Raw genomic sequence first — 22890 nt, 5'->3', positions numbered from 1 at the left:
AAGTAGCTTGAAAAGACATGAACTTATTCATACTGGTGAGAAATCTTTCAAATGTAAATTTTGTAACAAAAGCTTCACACGGTCAAGTAGCTTGAAAGATCATGTTTTTATTCATACTGGTGAGAAACCTTTTAAATGTAAATTTTGCAACAAAGGCTTCACAACCTCAAGTAACTTGAAAACACATGAACGTATTCATTCAAAAGAGAAGCCTAGCTTCAAAACACATGAACGTATTCATACTGGCGAGAAACCTTTCAAATGTACATTTTGTAACAAAGGCTTCACACAGTTAAGTAGCTTAAAAGAACATGTATTTATTCATACTGGCAAAAAGCCTTTCAAATGTAAATTTTGTAACAAAGGCTTCACACAGTCAAGTCACTTGAAAACACATGAATGTATTCATGCAAAAGTGAAGCCTTTCAAATGTAAATTTTGTAACAAAGGCTTCACACAGTCAGGTAGCTTGAAAAGACATGAACTTATTCATGCAAAAGTGAAGCCTTTCAAATGTAAAGTTTGTAACAAAAGCTTCACACGGTCAAGTAGCTTGAAAGAACATGAACTTATTCATACTGGCGAGAAACCTTTCAAATGTAAGTTTTGCAACAAAGGCTACACACGGTCAAGTAGCTTGAAAGAACATGAACTTATTCATACTGGTGAAAAACCTTTCAAATGTACATTTTGTAACAAAGGCTTCACACAGTCAAGTAACTTGAAAACACATGAACGTATTCATGCAAATGAGAAGCCATTCAAATGTAAAGTTTGTAACAAAAGCTTCACACGGTCAAGTAGCTTGAAAGAACATGAACTTATTCATACTGGCGAGAAACCTTTCAAATGTAAGTTTTGCAACAAAGGCTACACACGGTCAAGTAGCTTGAAAGAACATGAACTTATTCATACTGGCGAGAAACCTTTCAAATGTAAGTTTTGCAACAAAGGCTACACACGGTCAAGTAGCTTGAAAACACATGAACGTATTCATACTGGCGAGAAACCTTTCAAATGTAAGTTTTGCAACAAAGGCTTCACAAAGTCAAATAACTTGAAAACACATGAACGTATTCATGCAAATGAGAAGCCATTCAAATGTAAAGTTTGTAACAAAAGCTTCACACGGTCAAGTAGCTTGAAAGAACATGAACTTATTCATACTGGCGAGAAACCTTTCAAATGTAAGTTTTGCAACAAAGGCTACACACGGTCAAGTAGCTTGAAAACACATGAACGTATTCATGCAAATGAGAAGCCATTCAAATGTAAAGTTTGTAACAAAAGCTTCACACGGTCAAGTAGCTTGAAAGAACATGAACTTATTCATACTGGCGAGAAATCTCTCAAATGTAAGTTTTGCAACAAAGGCTTCACAACCTCAGGTAACTTGAAAACACATGAACTTATTCATGCAAAAGTGAAGCCTTTCAAATGTAAAGTTTGCAACAAAGGCTTTACATGGTCAAATAGTTTGAAGTTACATGAACAAATTCATACAGAGGGATCTTTTGAATTTAGATCTTTAAATGGCAGCTCCATGGAGCGTGAGTGTATTGATGTCAAAGAAAAGCCTTTTGAATGCAACTCTTCAAGTGAAGCCTCTGCATTGTCAGATAACACAAATGTACATGAAAGATGTAGCGAAGAATCGGCTTTTGAATTAAGGTCTTCAAATAGAGCTTTCACTGAGCATGATGGTATTTATGTCAAAGAGGAGCCTTTTGAATCAGGCCAAGCCTCCGCAGTGTCGGATGAAATAATTGTTCATGAAAGAATTAATACTGAAGAAGCAGCTTTTGAATGGAGGTCATCAAATAGAGCCTCCAATGAGCATGATGGTATTGATCTTAAAGAGGAGCCTTTTGAATGTGAATCTGAACATAAAGCAAGTGAAGTCGCCACAGAAAACTGGAATGTAAATGAAAGAATTCATACTGAAGAGATAGCTTTGGAATTTAGGTCTTCAGACGGAGCCTACACTGAGTATGACGATATAGAGGAGCCTTTTGAATGCAAGTCTGAGTACGGCGATATAGAGGAGCCTTTTGAATGCAAGTCTGAGTACGGCGATATAGGGGAGCCTTTTGAATGCAAGTCTGAAAGTGAAGACTCTACACTGTTAGTAAACTCAAGTGAAAGAATTCAACCTGAAGGCTCCATAGAGTATGATAGTATCCATGTCAAAGAGGAGCCTTTTGAATGTAATTCCTCAAGTGAAGCCATAGGAGGGTCAGATAACTCAAATGGAGCATCCACTGAGCATGAGATTATTCATGTCAAAGAGGAGCCTTTTGAAACTAGTGAAGCCTCCATGGTGTCAGATAACACAAATGTACATGAAAGAATTCTTCCTGAAAAAGCGGCTTTTGTATTAAGGGCTTCAGACAGATCCCCCACTGAGCATGACAGTATTGATGTCAAAGAGGAGCCTTTTGAAACAAGCGAAGCTTTCACAGTGTTGGTTAACGTAAATGTACGTGAACAAATTCATACTGAAGAGCCAGCTATTGAATTGAGGTCATCAGATAGAGGCTTAACTGACCATGGGGGTATTCGTCTCAAAAAAAGGCCCTTTGAATGCAAGTCTGGAAGTGAAGACTACTATACACTACCAGCAAACTCAAATGAAGGAATTCAAACTGAAGGCTCCATAGAGTATGACAGTATCCATGTCAAAGAGGAGCCTTTTGAATGTAATTCTTCAAGTGAAGCCTTAGCAGTGTCAGATAACTCAAATGGAGCATCCACTGAGCATGAGAGTATTCATGTCATAGGGGAGCCTTTTCAATGTAATTCCTCAAGTGAAGCCTTAGCGGTGTCAGATAACTCAAATGGAGCCTCCACTGAGCATGAGAGTATTCATGTCAAAGAGGAGCCTTTAGATGTTATGCAAAATGAGTGAGGGGGTTAGTGCAAGGTGTGATCTGCAATAGCTGCCCTATAGACATTTTACAATTTTCTGCATTCTTTATTGTATTCTTGACACATGGCAGCTATTAATTGCACATAGCCTTCTTGAAAAGATAATGCAGATAATGTCAAATGGGGTATTCCAGTTGAAATTCATACACCCCCTGTGGTAAAAATGATCTTAACCCTACCACACAGGGAGTGGGAATTTCACATGGAATTGCATTACTCCATTTGAAATTTACACCCCAGTGTGGGAGATTAAGATAATTTCTTTCATAGGGGTGAATGGATTTCATCTTAAATAGCCCAATGTTTCATTTATATTCAGTGTGGTGAAAATAAATAATTTGAACTTTTCTAACACAGCCAAATATTGTTGTCATGTAGTGCATTTCTTCTCTCTTGTTTACCCTATATTATCCAGTGGTGTACCCAGGACTTTTTCATTAGTGCGGGGGTGGCAAGGCAATTGGGAGAATTTATCGAAAATGGGCTAAAGAGTACAAAAAACGGACTGGCGCACAATCAAAGTATGTCATCCACACCCTTATCAACAGTAGATAGCATATAATCATAGTAAGTCATCCACACCCTTATCAGCAGTAGATAGCATACAATCATAGTATGTCATCCACACCCTTATCAGCAGTAGATAGCATACAATCATAGTATGTCATCTACACCCTTATCAGCAGTAGATAGCATACAATCATAGTATGTCATCTACACCCTTATCAGCAGTAGATAGCATACAATCATAGTAAGTCATCCACACCCTTATCAGCAGTAGATAGCATACAATCATAGTATGTCATCCACACCCTTATCAGCAGTAGATAGCATACAGTAAGTCATCCACACCCTTATCAGCAGTAGATAGCATTCAATAATAGTATGTCATGCATACCCTTATCAGCAGTAGATAACATACAATCATAGTATGTCATCCACACCCTTATCAGCAGTAGATAGCATTCAATAATAGTATGTCATGCATACCCTTATCAGCAGTAGATAGCATACAATCATAGTACGTCATCCACACCCTTATCAGCAGTAGATAGCATACAATCATAGTGTGTCATCCACACCCTTATCAGCAGTAGATAGCATACAATCATAGTATGTCATCTACATCCTTATCAGCAGTAGATAGCATAAAATCATAGTATGTCATCCACACCCTTATCAGCAGTAGATAGCATACAATAATAGTATGTCATGCATACCCTTATCAGCAGTAGATAACATACAATCATAGTATGTCATCCACACCCTTATCAGCAGTAGATAGCATACAATAATAGTATGTCATGCATACCCTTATCAGCAGTAGATAACATACAATCATAGTATGTCATCCACACCCTTATCAGCAGTAGATAGCATACAATCATAGTATGTCATCCACACCCCGATCAGCAGTAGATAGCATACAATCATATGTCATCCACATCCTTATCAGCAGTAGATAGCATACAATCATAGTATGTCATCCACACCCTTATCAGCAGTAGATAGCATACAATAATAGTATGTCATTGTCATGCATACCCTTATCAGCAGTAGATAACATACAATCATAGTATGTCATCCACACCCTTATCAGCAGTAGATGGCATACAATCATAGTATGTCATCCACACCCTTATCAGCAGTAGATAGCATACAATCATAGTATGTCATCCACACCCCGATCAGCAGTAGATAGCATACAATCATATGTCATCCACATCCTTATCAGCAGTAGATAGCATACAATCATAGTATGTCATCCACACCCTTATCAGCAGTAGATAGCATACAATAATAGTATGTCATTGTCATGCATACCCTTATCAGCAGTAGATAACATACAATCATAGTATGTCATCCACACCCTTATCAGCAGTAGATGGCATACAATCATAATATGTCATCCATACCCTTATCAGCAGTAGATAGCATACAATCATAGTATGTCATCCACACCCTTATCAGCAGTATATAGCATACAATCATAGTATGTCATCCACATCCTTATCAGCAGTAGATGGCATACAATCATAATATGTCATCCATACCCTTATCAGCAGTAGATAGCATACAATCATAGTATGTCATCCACACCCTTATCAGCAGTATATAGCATACAATCATAGTATGTCATCCACATCCTTATCAGCAGTAGATGGCATACAATCATAATGTCATCCACACCCTTATCAGCAGTAGATAGCATACAATCATAGTATGTCATCCGTACCCTTATCAGTAGTAGATAGCATACAATCATAGTATGTCATCCACACCCTTATCAGCAGTAGATAGCATACAATCATAGTATGTCATGCATACCCTTATCAGCAGTAGATAGCATACAATCATAGTATGTCATCCATATCATTATCAGTAGTAGATAGCATACAATCATAGTATGTCATCCGTACCCTTATCAGCAGTAGATAGCATACAATTATAGTATGTCATCCGTACCCTTATCAGTAGTAGATAACATACAATCATAGTATGTCATCCGTACCCTTATCAGCAGTAGATAGCATACAATCATAGTATGTCATCCGTACCCTTATCAGTAGTAGATAGCATACAATCATGTTATGTCATCCATATCATTATCAGTAGTAGATAGCATACAATCATAGTATGTCATCCGTACCCTTATCAGCAGTAGATAGCATACAATTATAGTATGTCATCCGTACCCTTATCAGTAGTAGATAACATACAATGATAGTATGTCATCCGTACCCTTATCAGCAGTAGATAGCATACAATCATAGTATGTCATCCGTACCCTTATCATTAGTAGATAGCATACAATCATGTCATCCATACCCTTATCAGTATTAGATAGCATACAATCATAGTATGTCATCCGTACCCTTATCATTAGTAGATAGCATACAATCATGTCATCCATACCCTTATCAGTAGTAGATAGCATACAATCATGTTATGTCATCAACACCTTTCAAAGTTGTTGATGGCATACAATCATAATATGCCATCCACATCATTATCAGGTTGACTGTTCGGGTTGACTGTTTATACAAAATTTTTATTGCTTCACACTTTCAGCCTTTAAACATAAAAAAGAAATCACACAAATAGACATGTTTGCTTTGCGCATTTATTATCTTTACTAGGTGGTACACATGTGCGTGCATATACACAAACAGATAATTTCTAGCATAATAAGGTGGGGCTAAAGTTGCAACCCTTTCATGGTAAATCTGAATTTTGCTATTGGGCTATTCCATTTCAAATCCACACTGCCCCTGTGGAAGATTTTGGAAATATGTTCCTCAGAGGGAGTATGAATTCCTAATAGAATGAACACATTAGGCAGCTCCGTTTGAAATTCACCCTCCCTCTGTGGAAGATTCAGGTTGAATCTTTCTCAGATGGTGTATGAAATTCAAGTAGAGCAGCTAAAGTATTTAATTCAATTTGAAATTCATACTCCCCCTGTGGAACATATTTCCAAAATCTTCCACAGAGGTAGTGGGGATTTTAAATGGAATAGCCCATATTTGTTATATCTTTGGTTTTCTTGGATTATCACTTCTTGTTTCAGCCAGGGGTCATGTTACCCCTATCAAGTAGTTTGATGAGACAGGTATCCTGTTCAATCCTTGGTACGGTAAATCAACAAAATTGTAGATTTTTTACATTTATTGCATCCATTCCACAAACTTTCTCTACCTGCAAATGGCGGTTTCTAGCATAACATCAGAGGTAATGGCCTGACTGAAACCTAGTATAAATAGCATGCATAGAGTCCATTCATTTGAAATATGCTGCCCAATAACTAACAATATGACCAAGAGCTCTGAAGCACTCTAGTATTTTTTTTATTTTATTTTTTTTCTATTTTTTGGCACATTTTGTATATTTTTTTTTATTAGTTTTGGTTTTCGATTTTTTTTTTTTTTTTTATTATTTTTTTGTATTTTTTTTTTTTTTGCATATTTTTTTTTTAGTATTTTTTTGGTATATTTTAACATTGTTACAACATGCTGTTCAGATTTTGCTGCTATTTTAAAGCTTAATCACATGTAACATACATTAGAAGAATGTATAGAGCTCTTGATCTAATAATAATAGTAAACCGGGCAAGCAATTGGGCTATTTATGTTACCATCAAATCAAAAAGCTTATCTGGTAAAAGAATTCTGGATTTGCCTCATTATAATATTGGAATAGTACCACTTTTACCATGAAAGGGTTGATTAGCTAAATAAAGACCATAATGTCAATGCTGCAATTAAGCTAATTGTAAAGAAAACTAAAACAATGCAACTGTTTATCAAATACCAATCCTAAATACATAACATACCTTAGATACATCAGTAAATCCAAAACTATCCCACAAAAACACAAAACTCACACCTTTCAATACCCAACACTTCAATAAACCAAAAAGCTACCTCACAAACACCAAAACCATTTAACCTCAAAAGCAATTCTGAAAATGTGATGGTATCAAGCAAAATGAGTAGCACGGTGGTTCTTGGCTGGGGTGTATTTCACTAAGCTTCTAACCCTTTGTAACTCAAGTAACCGTTTCTAAGTTATGAATACCCTTTTACTAGACATAACTTTATGGAGGGTCACTATAGAGGCCTTGTTCGTCTCACACATATAACCCTGCACTACGATCAAATAGGTTGATGACAACATTTGATTGAATGGACTGCACTCCGCCATAACTACAGTGAAGGACACCGGTTCAAATCCTTTGTTTGGAGCCAATCGATAAAATGATGCAGGGCCTCTATAGCAAATCCCTATTGGGTACTGATCATAAGTCATTTTAGTAAATGGATTTTACAAAGCGTCGCAAGTTACGGTTGATTTTTAAATTTACGAAGCTTCCTATAGTTTAGTGAAATGGACCCCCATCAATTTACATGTTTGTCCATTCCTGCTGAGCTTGCCTTCAGGCCCGTATGCACCCCCCCCAAATTTGGAAAGTATACAAAAGTCTCAAAATTTCAGAATTTATGAGCTGCATCGAGCAAAAAAAAAAAAATCATGTTTCTTACCCTTTTTGGACAAAAAGGTCCCAATTTTGGGAAGAAAGTCCACTTTTCACAAAATTTCCCCCCTCCCCTTGGAAAAAAGTCCACTTTTTCAAAATCAGCACCCCCCAAATCCTGCGTACGGGTCTGCTTGCCTTATATACATGCTGTAATTGTTGCTGTTGAAATGAACTGCATTTAGTTATTATTGTGATAATTTAATTTTTGCGAATGGACAATGTAAACATGCAAATTGAACAACTCAGTTTCTGAAATTTGGCTAAAATAAATACATATATTTCCATCTATATAGGTCACTGTACATGCTTTAAAGGCTCTCAAAATAGAAATAAAGATGGTTTAACCTGTGGTTGAAAACAGTAAACAAAAAAATTATCAGAATGAATCAGATGTACCGACACCTGCTCCATTTTGCTTGATCACATCTTTATCCGTTTATGAATATTTATTATGAAAAATTATGAAAAGATCAATATACTCTTAGTATCAAAAATAAAATTCACTGATATTTGATATTAAGTAAGAGTATAATAAAAACCTGAATTTCCAAAATTGACAATACCAGTTAACATTGTTTTGAAAGCATGTCTTTCTCATATTATCATAAATCACCAACTTTAGCACCAACCATAGAGATAAGCACAGGAGAACTCAGATTCTGTATATTCTTGTGTGAAACCTGTATGCAAAAATGGCCATATTGGATTGTTACTCATGGGGACCAAATAATGTTCGGATTTCGGAATGTTTCAGCAAAGGCCCCAAATCATAAGATAATAAGCATCTAAAAGCAAAAGTGCCTCAAAGGTTTTTACTGTGAATCTTAGACGTCTCATTTTTTTATGAAAAAATATTTGGGCATTTTCCAAACAAGTCGTGCTTCATCTTGCTTTTGGTTTACGAAATATCCAAACAACTCAGTTTTGGATTTTCAATAGCTCCTCACACTTGGCACATTACTGTGCTTATGTGTTGATTAATAACTATAGGATCCACAACTTACAAATTCTTACGCTCTTTTAAATAATTAGAAAAATATTTTACGTAATGTAAAAATGTCAGAGGTATGTGTAGCCATATCTGTTTTGCACATATGGATGAATTTATAGCATCACACATCATTGCGTTCAGTCACAAGGGCCCATTATGTAAAAAAGGCAGTTTAAAAGTTGCAACAGAGTCTATAGGAGTCAACTTTCCTTAACAAACACATGAATAGGCCTGGCCTACAGTATTGTTTGAGAGTTGACTTCTATGGACTCAGATGCAACTTTTAAAATGGCCTTTTTTTTACATAATGAACCATTGTGACCGACCACAATGACGTGTGACGCCATAAATTGGTCCAGATGTGTAAAGCAAATTGGGCTACACATACTATTTTATATTATTACATTTCGTAAATATTTTTCCATTTATTTAAAATACGTTGTGGAATGTGGATCCTATTATGAATACCCCTATATATTGCTTGACAAGGGTAATTATTAATTCTTTTCAGTGGACAATGTGACAAGCATATTATGCTGATTGGATTGTTGATTGTGTGAAGTCAATGTTCTCCCGTGCAAGTCTATGACGTTATCTCCTGTGCAGGTCTATGACATTACAAACCGTTCAGTTATATAACCAGACAATCTTATTTATTATACATAATCTAAAAAACTTTGGCTTACTCATTATATTGATACATTTTTTAACATTTTCTAATACCATTACTACAAATGTACTGAAGATTGGGTTAAGCTTCCTATTTAGTGAAAGTTATTATTTCCCTAAAGGAGTGATCAATATCTATGCCGGTGGATTGGGGAATTCACAATTTTTGAGACGTTATAACATTTCACATTCACCTTCGCAATCCCTTAAACATGCACCTTGATTCTTTAACATATAAGTTACATATAATTATATAATTTTTGCTAATATAAAGTTACATATTTTCTTAAATGGTTATGATTAAAGTTTATATAAGTTACACATGTAGTAGGACCAAATGAAAAAGATGGAGTGTTCATTTTGAAAAATAAAAAGTGTGCATATTTTTCTGCTTACATTACATGAAAACTGATACACAAACTTAAGGGATCTGGAATGAGCGTTTTGAGCGTTTCGACAGTATTTTTTGTGGGACATGAGAGCACATCAGACATTTCGAATTGCATTATGAATACAAAGAATGTCTTTCTGATATCAAATAATTTTAATTTTTTGAAATTCACGATATAATACAAATTTTATGACAAATTATCAAAATTTGATCTTTTTCACATTTTTGATATATAACAGTCCTCGAAGTAAATTTTATAAATCTAATGATATATTCTTAAAGTGTATGTAGCTGGCAGGAAAAGCCGATGATCAATTGAAAATTTTGACCTTTCATATTGAAGATATGGATTTTTTTTTCAAAATGACCTAATGTTTTTTGGTGTTTTGGGAAAAAAATCCATTATCTTCAATACGAAAGGTCAAAATTTTCAATTAATCGTCGGCTTTTCATCCCACCTACATACACTTTAAGTATAAATCATCAGATTTATATTTACTTCGAGTACTATTAAATATCAAAAATATCAAATTTTAATCATTTGCCATATAAAATGTGTATTACATTGGGAATTTCAAAAAATCAAAATTATTTGATATCAGAAGGACATTCTTCGTATTCAGAATGCAATTCGATATGTCTGATGTGCTCTTATGCCCCACAATAAATACTGTCCAAACGTTCATACCCCATCCCTTAAGAAACTGTGATAATATCAAGCAAATTGTGCATCAAATTCAATAATTCTTTTAAGGGATCTAAAATGAGCGTTTATTGCTTTTCGACAGTATTTTTTAGGGGACATGAGAGCACCTCAGACCTATCGAATTGCATTCTGAATACGAAGCATGTCTTTCTGATATCAAATAATTTTCATTTTTGAAAATCACAATATAATACAAATTTTATGACAAATTATAAAAATTTGATATTTTTCAAATTTTTGATATATAACAGTCCTCGGTAAATTATATAAATCTAATGATATATTCTTAAAGTGTATGTAGCAGGGAGGAAAAGCCGACGGTCAATTGAAAATTTTGACCTTTCATATTGAAGATCATGATTTTTTTCCCAAAAAGACCTAATTTTTTTTTGTGTTTTGGGAAAAAAAATCCATATCTTCAATACGAAAGGTCAAATTTTTCAATTGATCATCGGCTTTTCATCCCACCTACATACACTTTAAGTATAAATCATCAGATTTATAAAGTTTACTTCAAGTACTGTTAAATACCAAAAATATCAATTTTTAATGATTTGCCATAAAATGTGTATTAAATTGCGAATTTCAAAAATCAAAATTATTTGATATCAGAATGACATTCTTCGATTCAGAATGCAATTCGATATGTCTGATGTGCTCTAATGTCCCAAAATAAATACTGTCCAAACGTTCATACCCCAGCCCTTAAGCTGAAGCTCAAAAAGAAATGCTGGCTATCCTTGCTTAGTAATAAGAATCTCATGTGAGATATTTTTCAAATGTGACCATTTGTTTTGTTTTTTCAAATTCTCAAAGGAGAAAAAGTAACTTTTGTGGATATCAAGATCTCAACTCTTTTAAATATGGGCACAACTCAAGACTTTTTGTTATAAAGAGTAAATTTGGACACAACTCAAGACTTTCATTACAGAGTCCAGACTGGTGACAGGGGAAGTCAGTCTTGGTAAATGCTATGTTTATTCCCCATATTGGATTGTAATAAATAGGGACCATAATATGTACTAATGAGTCAAAGCCTAAATTGAACGATAATTGGTGTCTTAGCATACACATAAGGTATGTACACTTTAGTGCACATATTTGGGATAGTGCATTACAGAAACATGCAAGTACTTTAAATCTACATTTGTCAGGATTGGACACAATATCATAGTTTATACCATGTGGGGTATTATATGACCACATTATAAGATATTATGTTAATTCAATTAATAATGAATCCAGTTTGTACTGTCCTGGGTTGTTATATGACATATAAGTTGGGCCTAAAAATACGCAATTTCTAAAAAAATGCATTTTGGGCCAAAATATGTGAATTGAGCCGCAAATCACGCAATTGCGTATTCTTAGCAGCCCTAATATTTAAGTGAATCTAGTTTGTAATATTCTGGGGTATTATAATATGACCACATTATGAATCCAGTTTGTACTATATCCTGGGTTATTATATGACCGCCTTATATATATTCAATTAATAATGAAGCCAGTTTGAACTATCCTGGGGTATTATATATTGTAAGACTGCATTACAATGTGTTACATTTAGTTTGCTCTAAATAAAATATATTTCTTTTCTCAGTAATAATCATGTCAAAGATATTTAAACAAACAAGTCCAGTACCTGTGAGATGTTCTTAAATATTTCAAAACAAAAAATAACATATTTGTGACCGTTCACGGCGAATGAGCCGTAAATTCCTCCCCCGGTAAATTTTGTTTTATTTTGTGTTTAAAAATAAACATCATAAACTTAAAATGGTATATCATTTGACTTCAAACGATATCCAGAAGCGGGGTTATGGTTTGTTAAACTTTGCTCCTTCAACAAAATTATAGCTTTTTACATTTTTACATGCGTCTCTTTTTCCACATTGCTGGCAATAAATATCAAACAGTCATAATTGGCGGTCATTTCAAATCATCCCCAAGTCAACAAGGTTTAAGAAAGTTCTCTCATTGTTAATTGTTGGTTATGCATACCTGTACAAAATACAATGCCTGGTAACCCACCACTTGAACAGGATTTAGTAAAAGCAAACAAAGACCAGAGCTATTAAAAGTTCTATAGCCATCTAAGGTAGAAGCTTATTATCCACTTCAACAATAGGATTATTGATTAGTTTTTGACTATCAGAATAAGACGGATGTCGGGCCAGCTTAATTTACCGATGAATACGACCTTCGTAAACATTTTACACCGTAACTCAGAATACAATTTAGGGAATTTACGGCTCATTTGTGCTGCCGGGTCACATTTTACCAAAACCAAAGTGTTTCTTTTACCACTACATTTTCCTCAAGTTACAATAGATATTACATTGACAGTAACTTTTTGCCCTTTAGATTTTAAATTTCTGATTCTTTACATCTACCAATTTATGAACGATTTTGCAATATATGTACATACATATTAATATGCATCAATTTTGCATGCATACATAATACCGTAAATACTGAATAGTTAGCATATGTGCTTACTACAGAGCGTTTTTAAAACAGGCAAACATGAAGAGCCCCATCCACAAAAGTGTAAAGGGTTTTGAGCAAATCATCGATACACATAGTTACATACGAACAAGTAAACCTGCAAATGTGTGTCGCAACCCCATTATATAGCTCAGTTTGTAAAGCGCCAGACTTTGGTACAATTTCATGTTTTCAAAATCGCTTGATAGTAAGCACATATGCTAACTATCGAGTTTTTACGGTATATTCATAACCTCATTAATATATGCAGTGTGGTGATCCAATTATTTTTATTATTCGTAAACATACGGACGCAAATGTAAGTCATTAATATCTCACAATGAACCAAAAAGTGCATAATTGTTCCAACCTCACGCATAAATAACTCACGCTTGCGTACAATATTTATCACACATAAATATCCAGCACTTTAGTTATCGTTCCTTAATGTGTAAACAGGCGTACGTAATCACTGCAAGTAAGTCTGCGTACTTGTGCATCGCATATCAAATGTACATAAACACAGTGAATGGAAAATACATTTTTTTAAACAAAAAAATTTTCATGAAATAAATTTGTAAAATGGTGATAACGAATGACAAATAATAACTTTGCACCATCTAATTTATGGTCACTACATGAATTTGTCAGAGTTTGTGTTGGGCCTCGGTATTTTCAGCAGCTCACGCTACTGGGAGCACAATTTCATGCAATAACCTCAAACAGATAGCACACAGTTATTATTGTCTAAATTACAGTTGAGTTACAAATATAAGTGAAATAAATAGCAAATATAAGTTACACATTTGTGTGTGTTTTGCTGTTACATTACTTCTGCATTCATCGCAACAAGAAACTGACCAATATTTTTCCAAATTTGTTATAGCATTATATATAACCAAAAACGTAATCATAATTTTGAGTAGCATTCACCAGATAGACAACCAAAAATGCAGCTTCTGTCGCAATAAGAAAACCACACATAAAAACGCACATCAGACCATACTGCCTAAAGCTGCAATTTTTGATTCTCCACTGCGATTTTCAACTCGAATGATTAGCTTTGGTAGAAGATTTGTTCTCCTCAAAATTGTCCACAACAGACAATAATTACCACTGCATTTGTCTAAATGCAAACACTTTAAACATTATCCTGGTCTTTTTAGGAGTAGACACAGTTGAGATTATGTTACAATACATTTCTATTTTAAATTAAAAAAAAACAATGTTAAATACAAACATCAAAATTCTATATAAAAAAAAAGAACAATGTATACAAACATCAAATGTTATCCCTAATATTTTATGAACAATTCAAATTAGAATTATCCCAATGCACAAGATACACAATGGATACATGTATAATCTACATAAATATCTTACAAATACCTGAAAGCATTTTTAATCATTTTCAGGAACAAAATTTAACATATGTGCGGTTTTTAATAGCTTGTCTATTCAAAAGCGTTTTTGTCACCATGGGGTCGCCCTGTTGGTTTTGTTTTGGCTGGGTTTTTTCTCGATGTTCGGGGGGAGTAAGGCAGGTTGTATTAATTGCCCCAGCTCAAGCCATATCAGTAACGTCACCCTTGTGAGGTAGTAACTGCGGCGGGGCTATTCCCCTTCTTGATTGGCTGCCTTACGACCTTGCCAGGCTCGGTCCAATCAGATCTCTTGTTAGTGAGCGTCTGGTACTTCGCGGTTTTTTCCCTTTCCATCTCATTCACTTTTTCAGCTGGAGCGGTCAGGTTCGTTTGAAAATAAAATTTGGCTTAATTAAGTGATCAAGTTCGCCTTTTAGAGCTGAATCAGTCGAACTTAGACTGAATTATAAACGGTCAAGTTCGTTGGACTAGCGTTGTTCTGATGGGTTGAAAGAGGGAAGTTACTGCACCGGCGAAGCAGCCGGACTCGGCGAAAAAAGGAAAATCTACAAGGAATACAGAAGATGACACATCGTGAACTGTGTTGGAAATTCCAAGATGGCCTCGGATAGCAGTAGCATGCATGTCTAGTGCCGGTGCGGTGCCTGCAGCAGCGCGGGGGCAGAGCCGATGCCTGATGTCAGGGTCGGTGTCGATGCTGAAAATGCTATGATGCTGCCTCCCACCTCAGGGGCCGCACCGGCCCTCCAGTAGTCGGCGTTTCAGCCACTAGAGGCCAAGATATTCACCCCGGTGAGTTTAAACAGTTTCGTAGTTCATTAAGCCCTCCTGTAGTGACTGAAAGGTGAATTCAAATTGGCCATCAAACCGCATCAACTTAAAGTAAAGAATGCAAAAACTGGGACCATTTTGTCATAGCCCTTTCCGTAGCAAAGTTACATATTGTCGGGGATCGTCTTTTATCAAAACTATTTCAGTCATTATTTTATAATGCATTATTTAAAAAACAAAAACAAAACAAAAACAAAAAACAGCATAGTCTTATGATAGCGCAGTTTGTCTCTACGTGTAGGCCAAATGGCTATCAAAATTCCTCTAAAATTCCACGTGCGATTGCTCATGAAAAATATTTAGGTGAAGTGAAGTATATGCAACATGTTTATGTAGCCTTTCATGGACATGCCTGAGCAATCTTTTTCTTTTTAAACTTCTTGTAAATATCAGGCTAAGATAAATCGCCTATCCGACTCGACTCCCGGGGCAATTTAAAAATACTGCCGGGCAAGCTAATTCCTCAGGCCTCTGCCGATCGGAAAATGGGGAAATTATTGTTCAAAGACGGCATTTTGACCCGCTGGCTTTACTTTTGTAACGTGGACAAGCAAACAAAATTTATTTCCGCACTAATTTCCACTGAAAATGTTATGGAGCGCGGGCTATTCCTAAAAGCATACATGCTAGACATGAGTGGACATCACCTGTTCAGACCGTGGGAATCCACCATATCAAAATAATGTTTTTAAATATTAATGAGGTCAAATCGTTTTTCATTTACCCCGAAACAAGTACAGAGTATATCGCAGTGTTCATTATTGTTGGTACCGTACAAGCACATGTTTACTCTTTAATTATTAATGAGGTCGATCTGATGACGCGATGCTTTTTCCCTGACCCCGAAACATGTGCACGCAGTGTATATCGTATGTAGAATACGACCGCATGTGTACATCACTTATGAATTATTCAGCGCACGTGGGTTTTTCGGGCCGGCGCTGCTCGCCTGGGAGATGAGTGTCACCTAATTTGCATAGAACATTATATCAGGATTATCAGCCCGTCGTATTTTTCCCGCGCGGCCACCGCACTCAGAGGTTGCTTACAAAATTATTCATCACAAAAAACAAGATGATAATGAGATAATAATTTAGAGATAAACAGAGAAATAAATAATAGAGTAAAATTATTAACAATTACATAATGAGGAAATATATATATTAATAAATAAAGATATAAAAGAAAATCAAGAAATTTACAAAAAATTAAAATAGACAAGAAGGAAAAAGAAAACATCTGCATGCAATAAGAAGGGGGTGCATTCCGCCGCGCGATGACAAGAAAGGATGAAATGAACAATCTTTATGATAGAAAAAAAACAAATGAAAATTGAGAAAAAAAAAATAGAAAAAAAATAAAAATAAAAATAAAAAAAAAAAATAAAAAAAAAAAAAAAAAAAATAAAAATAAAAAAAAAAAAAATAAAAAAAATATTATAACATCAACGAAAAAAATAAAGTAAATAGAATTAACACAGTACATATATACATGTATAGTTAACAATAAATAAAGGACAATAGATAATCAAATACGAATAATAATAATGAAAAAATAAATAAATAAATAAATAAATAACAAATAAATAATAACCAAATAGAATGATAGTTAAATAAAGTAATAGAATGAACACAGTACATATTATATATATATATATATAACAATAATAAAGCAAAATAAATAGATTTAACTAATAGTTAATATGCACAAATAAATGGACCACAATGGGAAGGGAATATACAAAAATAAAATAGACCACAACAATAGGAAAAAAAAAAAAAATTAAAATAAATAAGTCAATAAAAGGGATTAAAGACTGAATAACCCAAAACTCGGCTAGGTCATTCAAGACATAATTAAAGACAGGTACAAACCAAAACCAGTTAAGTTTAACAAGACACGATAATAAAAAGTAATAAGTTCAATATTAAGAACTAAATTAACAGGAGCAAAAAACCCTAACCGGGTTAGTTGCATAATAATAAAAAAAGTAGTAAGATCAATATTAAGATTCAAGTCAAATTAAAATTAAATACAGGAACAAACCAAAATTGGTTTAGTTCTTAAATAAAGACAGGACAATAAAAAGCAATAAGTTCAATATTAAGAATTTAAGTTATCAAAGGCAGGAACAAACCTAAAATGGTTTATTTCAAGCAGGACATTAATTAAAGACTGGAACAAACAAAAATGGGTTTCGTTCAATCGGACATTACTCAGTTAGCTCAATTGAGGCATAATTACAGGAACAAATCAAGACTAGTTTACTTAAATAAATACAGAATAAGTTCAATATTAATGTTATTTATTTATGACAAAAAACAACAACAACTTGGTTTAGCTTAATCAGGACATTAACTAAAGACAGGAACACACCAAAACTTGGTTAGGTCAATCAAGACATGCTAATAAAAAGTAATACAGTTCAATCAAGGATACTCAATACAATATTAAAAATTCATTTAATTAATTAATTTAATCAAAATTGGTGTAGTTCAATCAAATCATTTAATATGGTAATAAGAATTAAAAGTTAAATATTATAAACCAAAAAATTAGTTAAGTTCAAGCACAACATATTCAAAGACAGGGAAAAACCAAAACGGGGTTAGTCAATCAACCCACGATATTAAGAAGCGTTAAGTTCAATATTAAAAACTAATTTAGAAAGGATGGAAAACAAACAAACAAAACAAAAACAAATTGGTTTTATAGTTCATTCAAGGCAGAGTGATAGACAGAGACAAACAAGAACTGGTTTAGTTCTTAAATCAAGACAAGTTTAGAAGAAGTAATAAGTTCAGCGTTAGTATTAAATTATTTAATCAAACAGAGTTTCAATCGAGACAGAATTTAAAAGCATGAACAAACCATAACTGGTTTAGTTGAATCCAAACATAATAGAAAGTAATAAGTGCAAAATGAAAAGAATCAATTTAACTAGGCAATTGAAGACAGGAAAAAGCAAAATTGGGAGTTAATATCATAGACGTAATTAAAGACAGGAACAAAACAAAACCTGGCTTGGTTCAATCAAGACACGATAACAGAAAGTAATAAGTTCAATAGTAAGTCTAAGAATCACTTTAATTACCGTAAGACAGTACTGAACAAGCCAAAATTTGTGTAGTTCAATCAAGGCATAATTTATGATAGGAACAAACCTAACCGGTTTCGTTCAATCAAGATGATAATAAAAAGTAATAAGTTAACATGCAGAATTAAATTATTTAATCAAATAGAGTTTCAATCAAGACAGAAATTTAAAAGCATGAACAAACCATAACTGGTTTAGTTCAATCAAAACATAATAGAAAGTAATAAGTGCAAAATGAAAAGGTTCAAATTAACTAGGCAATTAAAAACAGGAACAAACAAAATTAGTTGAGGTAATATAGATGCAATTAAAGACAGGAACAAAACAAAACCTGGTTTAGTTCAATCAAGACACGATAACAGAAAGTAATAAGGTCAATAGTAAGAATCATTTTAATTACCGTAAGTAAGACAGTACGGAACAAGCCAAAATGCGTTTAGTTCAATCAAGGCATAAGTTATGACAGGAACAAACCTAACTCGGTTTCGTTCAATCAAGATGATGATAAAAAGTAATAAGTTAACATGCAGAATTAATTTAGTTAATTAAAAACATGACACAGGGTCGACACCCTATACTATTAACATAAACTTAATACTCTGGCGCTGCATTTTGCGAGCGGGCAAATGGTATTTCACCGAACGCAAGAAAGGGAGTTCGGTCTGATTGGCTAGCAGTCGATCGCTAGATCGCTCAGCGGTGAGCGACAAACTCAAAATGGAGCGATGTATTCAATTCGATTGAAATTAATATTCTATTATTGATGCAGATAAAGAATGTGGCATAGCATGTATTGTTTAGACTTGTGATTTAATTTTCTAATATACGTGTTCCCTTATATAATTGGTATTCCCAACAGTGGTATACATTAAATGTTTATTTTGACGATCCAATTCGTTGCTTATAAAACGTAGTAAAATATACCCGCAGCAAACAGCAGACCCCGCTAATTATTCTTACATTTCCAGTTAGTGTATTTAAAATAAACCTGGGATTTACCTGACAACAAATCAAATTTTCTTGGAATAGCAATATCATACTGTTTATCAGAGTTAAGAAGGAAAATAAGAAATAAATACATACCATAGCGTAAGTTGTTGCATTTGCTGCTGATATTTCTCTTTTTTCTGTTCTGTGTCCCACCTTTTATTACAACAGGTCACCAGACGTGGACGGTGGGTGATAGCCGAGTATATTAGGCAGGAGAGCGCAACCCTCCACTCCCTGGCGCTGGACAGGTTCTCATGGATGGGGCTTGGCGGCACAAGAGTCAATACATTTAGGAAAGAGTTGACAAAAAGTGAATGGAAGGTCTGCTCCTCCTATGCTATAAGACACATTGGGAAAATGACATTTTCACACCCTAAGAAACTATGTCACGCGGTTGACCGTCAAAGGAACTTCGGCAGATTACCCCATACATGCGTAGGGTCGCATGACCGGTTTATTGTCACGCTATTCTGGTTCTGCAAAGTCCTTTTGACGATCAAAAGTGGTGACAACAGGGTCATTTCACAAGGGCATCACGCATCATGTCCGTTCCGGGTGAAAGGCGGTGTCCATCCTCAATAAGGTTTTCGCCAGTGTCGCGACCAGGTGAAAGTTTTGCCAGCTCTATACAAACTCTTAGTCTAGACTGGTAGTCTAGTGGCCGTTTCATTTCATAAATAAACATTTTACATGAGTTGCACGGTAATTATAAGGGCAGCACTTTTCGAGCCTCAGTTTGCATTTTCTCATCCCATTGTCGGCCTGCAAAAGGCCCGGTTTCGGGTTTCATGTAAAATGGTTTCACGGTTGGAAAGGCCGGGCTGTGCTTCTGATATAGTTACCGTTCAATTGGATAAGGTATATCAGTAATTGGTTATAAGTAGTTGGTTAAACGGCTTGTTGGCATGCCTCGTTCAAATTCAATTCAAAAGATGTGCAAAAGCGTTGTAGCAGAAGGCCAGGGCAAACATGTCAGCTTTGTTGTGGGGCATTGGCTCACTTAAGGAAAACTAAAGCAAATTCTAAACCAATCAGCAATTTCAGGGGATATCGTTCAAAAACGTTAGTCTCGTTGTGGCGGTGCATTTTTCATGTTAACATCAACTTGCAGAATGGATTGATGCTGTTTTGTCCTGTTCTTAGTCCACTTACGTTCTGGTTGGATGGCAATGAAAAGCCAAGTGAAAATGAAAGAGTGTTCGGTAAGGCATTTTCATTGAATTCAATTAAAAATAGGCACATACGCTCTTGTGCGTAGGGTAACTAAGAGCAAATGACAGGAATCAACCAAAAGTGGTTTTGCATTTCGTTGGAAAAATAAAAAAGGGTTTTGGGAAAGGATTCCAAAAAATGGTTTCCGTTCAGAGTTCGCTATTGCCGGTGAAGATGGTAATTAAAAGCAGGTAGCTTTTTAAAAAAGACCAACCAAAAATGGGTTTCTGTTGTTGCGGTGACATAGTTCACTTCAACATTAATAGTTGAGTGCTTGAAAAAATGGTTCGCTTATTATGTTATTATTCAGTGGAAATCAAAGCGAGGTTGGAAAAAGAAAATGTGTTTTGGAAGTAACTTTTCACAAAGGTCAGCTAAAACATGCTTGCGTTATTGGCATGGTCAAGCATGTGTATTGTGTTGACGGCAATTTAAAAGCCAGACAGCTTGGTCACAAAAATCATTCCAAATGGATGTTGTTTGGGTGACTGTGTTCACTCAATAGGTAATTCAAATGCCACCCAACCCGCCCCCACATGAGTTTTACAAAAAAAAAAAAAAAGGCGGGGGTTGGCAAGGGTTCAGTATGGAACCCTCGGTGGCATGTTTTTCAGGGGATCAGGGTCTGGACCGTGTCTTTTTTGGTAGTTTCAATGGTCGTGTCCGGAAAATATTTGGAGGTGTGTTGCCCCAAGTGGGATCCACCATCAAAATCATCAAATAATATGTCCAGAATCCGCTCCCACCTTTTTGTTCCCTATCAATGGGTAATCTCTGTGGATAGTCCTACTTGTTCGTGCATCAGTGTGGTGCTCTGACCGTTTCAGCTAATTCCGCAAAAAATAAATGTTAATTGGGTGGTATCATAAATTGGCTGTGTGATGAGTTATTTTTCTCTCTGTGCATGTAGCCTAAGACCCTCTGAGGACAAGTGCGGTTTTAATAGCTTGTCTATTCAAAAGCGTTTTTGTCACCATGGGGTCTGCCTGTTGGTTTTGTTTTGGCTGGGTTTTTTCTCGATGTTCGGGGGGAGTAAGGCAGGTTGTATTAATTGCCCCAGCTCAAGCCATATCAGTAATGTCACCCTTGTGAGGTAGTAACTGCGGCGGGGCTATTCCCCTTCTTGATTGGCTGCCTTACGACCTTGCCAGGCTCGGTCCAATCAGATCTCTTGTTAGTTAGCGTCTGGTACTTCGCGGTTTTTTTCCCTTTCCATCTCATTCACTTTTTCAGCTGGAGCGGTTAGGTTCGTTTGAAAATCCCGCCCAACCCACCCAGTTTGTAGCTGGGGGAGGGTTTGGTGGGGCGTGCCCCAGACCCGTGGTGTTTGGGGGGTAGCTGGCCAGGTCTGTGCGCAATCCCCGTTTCCGATGTGGGGGTGGGCTGGCAAGATATCTTGCAGCCGTGTGCTCAGCCGGGTATGGCATGTTTTTCAGGGGATCAGGGTCTGGACCGTGTCTTTTTGGTAGTTTCAATGGTCGTGTCCGGAAAATATTTGGAGGTGTGTTGCCCCAAGTGGGATCCACCATCAAAATCATCAAATAATATGTCCAGAATCCGTTCCCACCTTTTTGTTCCCTATCAATGGGTAATCTCTGTGGATAGTCCTACTTGTTCGTGCATCAGTGTGGTGCTCTGACCGTTTCAGCTAATTCTGCAAAAAATAAATGTTAATTGGGTGGTATCATAAATTGGCTGTGTGATGAGTTATTTTTCTCTCTGTGCATGTAGCCTAAGACCCTCTGAGGACAAGAAGAGCTTTGTTGCAAAACCCCTTACATCCACTTTTGACTTTTTGAGAAAAACAGCTTTTTTTAATTGTGCAAGTATTACTTGTTCGATTTGATTCAATTTGGGATTGGATAAAGTGTTGATGAACAGAAACTAAAAGAATAGGTTTGGGATAATTTTCAAGGCTTCCTATTTATTTTATTATTTATTTTATATCGCACCTTTTGTGGATGTAAGGGGTTTTGCAACAAAATAAATTTACCCTTTTCTAGAAACCACCTTTGCAATCAAATTTGAGCCCATTTGTTTGCACTACATTATGTAACTTGACTAATGCTTTGAAAATCAAAAAGAAAAATTGAAATATCTCATTTACTTTTTTAATTATGATTTTTTAATTAAATTCGGGAAAATGGCATTTTTTGGTAAAGCTA

At 35.3% G+C, this 22890-nt stretch overlaps 1 protein-coding gene and 1 long non-coding RNA gene across 2 annotated transcripts; both read left to right on the top strand.

The window, feature by feature from the left end:
- Positions 1-208: 208 nt before the first annotated feature.
- LOC140140486 (uncharacterized) lies at positions 209-3281 on the top strand (the record flags this gene model as incomplete). Its single annotated transcript, XM_072162243.1, has 1 exon — positions 209-3281. A coding segment is annotated over one exon (2700 nt), but the record flags the coding sequence as incomplete, so codon positions are not given.
- A 13963-nt stretch (positions 3282-17244) lies between these two features.
- On the top strand, positions 17245-18396 carry LOC140140333 (uncharacterized). Its single transcript, XR_011857257.1, has 2 exons — positions 17245-17292; positions 17465-18396. It is a non-coding gene; the product is annotated as an uncharacterized lncRNA (long non-coding RNA).
- Positions 18397-22890: the final 4494 nt, after the last annotated feature.

This window comes from Amphiura filiformis, chromosome 19, assembly GCF_039555335.1.
Source record: "Amphiura filiformis chromosome 19, Afil_fr2py, whole genome shotgun sequence".
Classification (NCBI taxonomy): domain Eukaryota; kingdom Metazoa; phylum Echinodermata; class Ophiuroidea; order Amphilepidida; family Amphiuridae; genus Amphiura; species Amphiura filiformis.
This window is presented reverse-complemented; position numbering and strand designations above follow the sequence as displayed.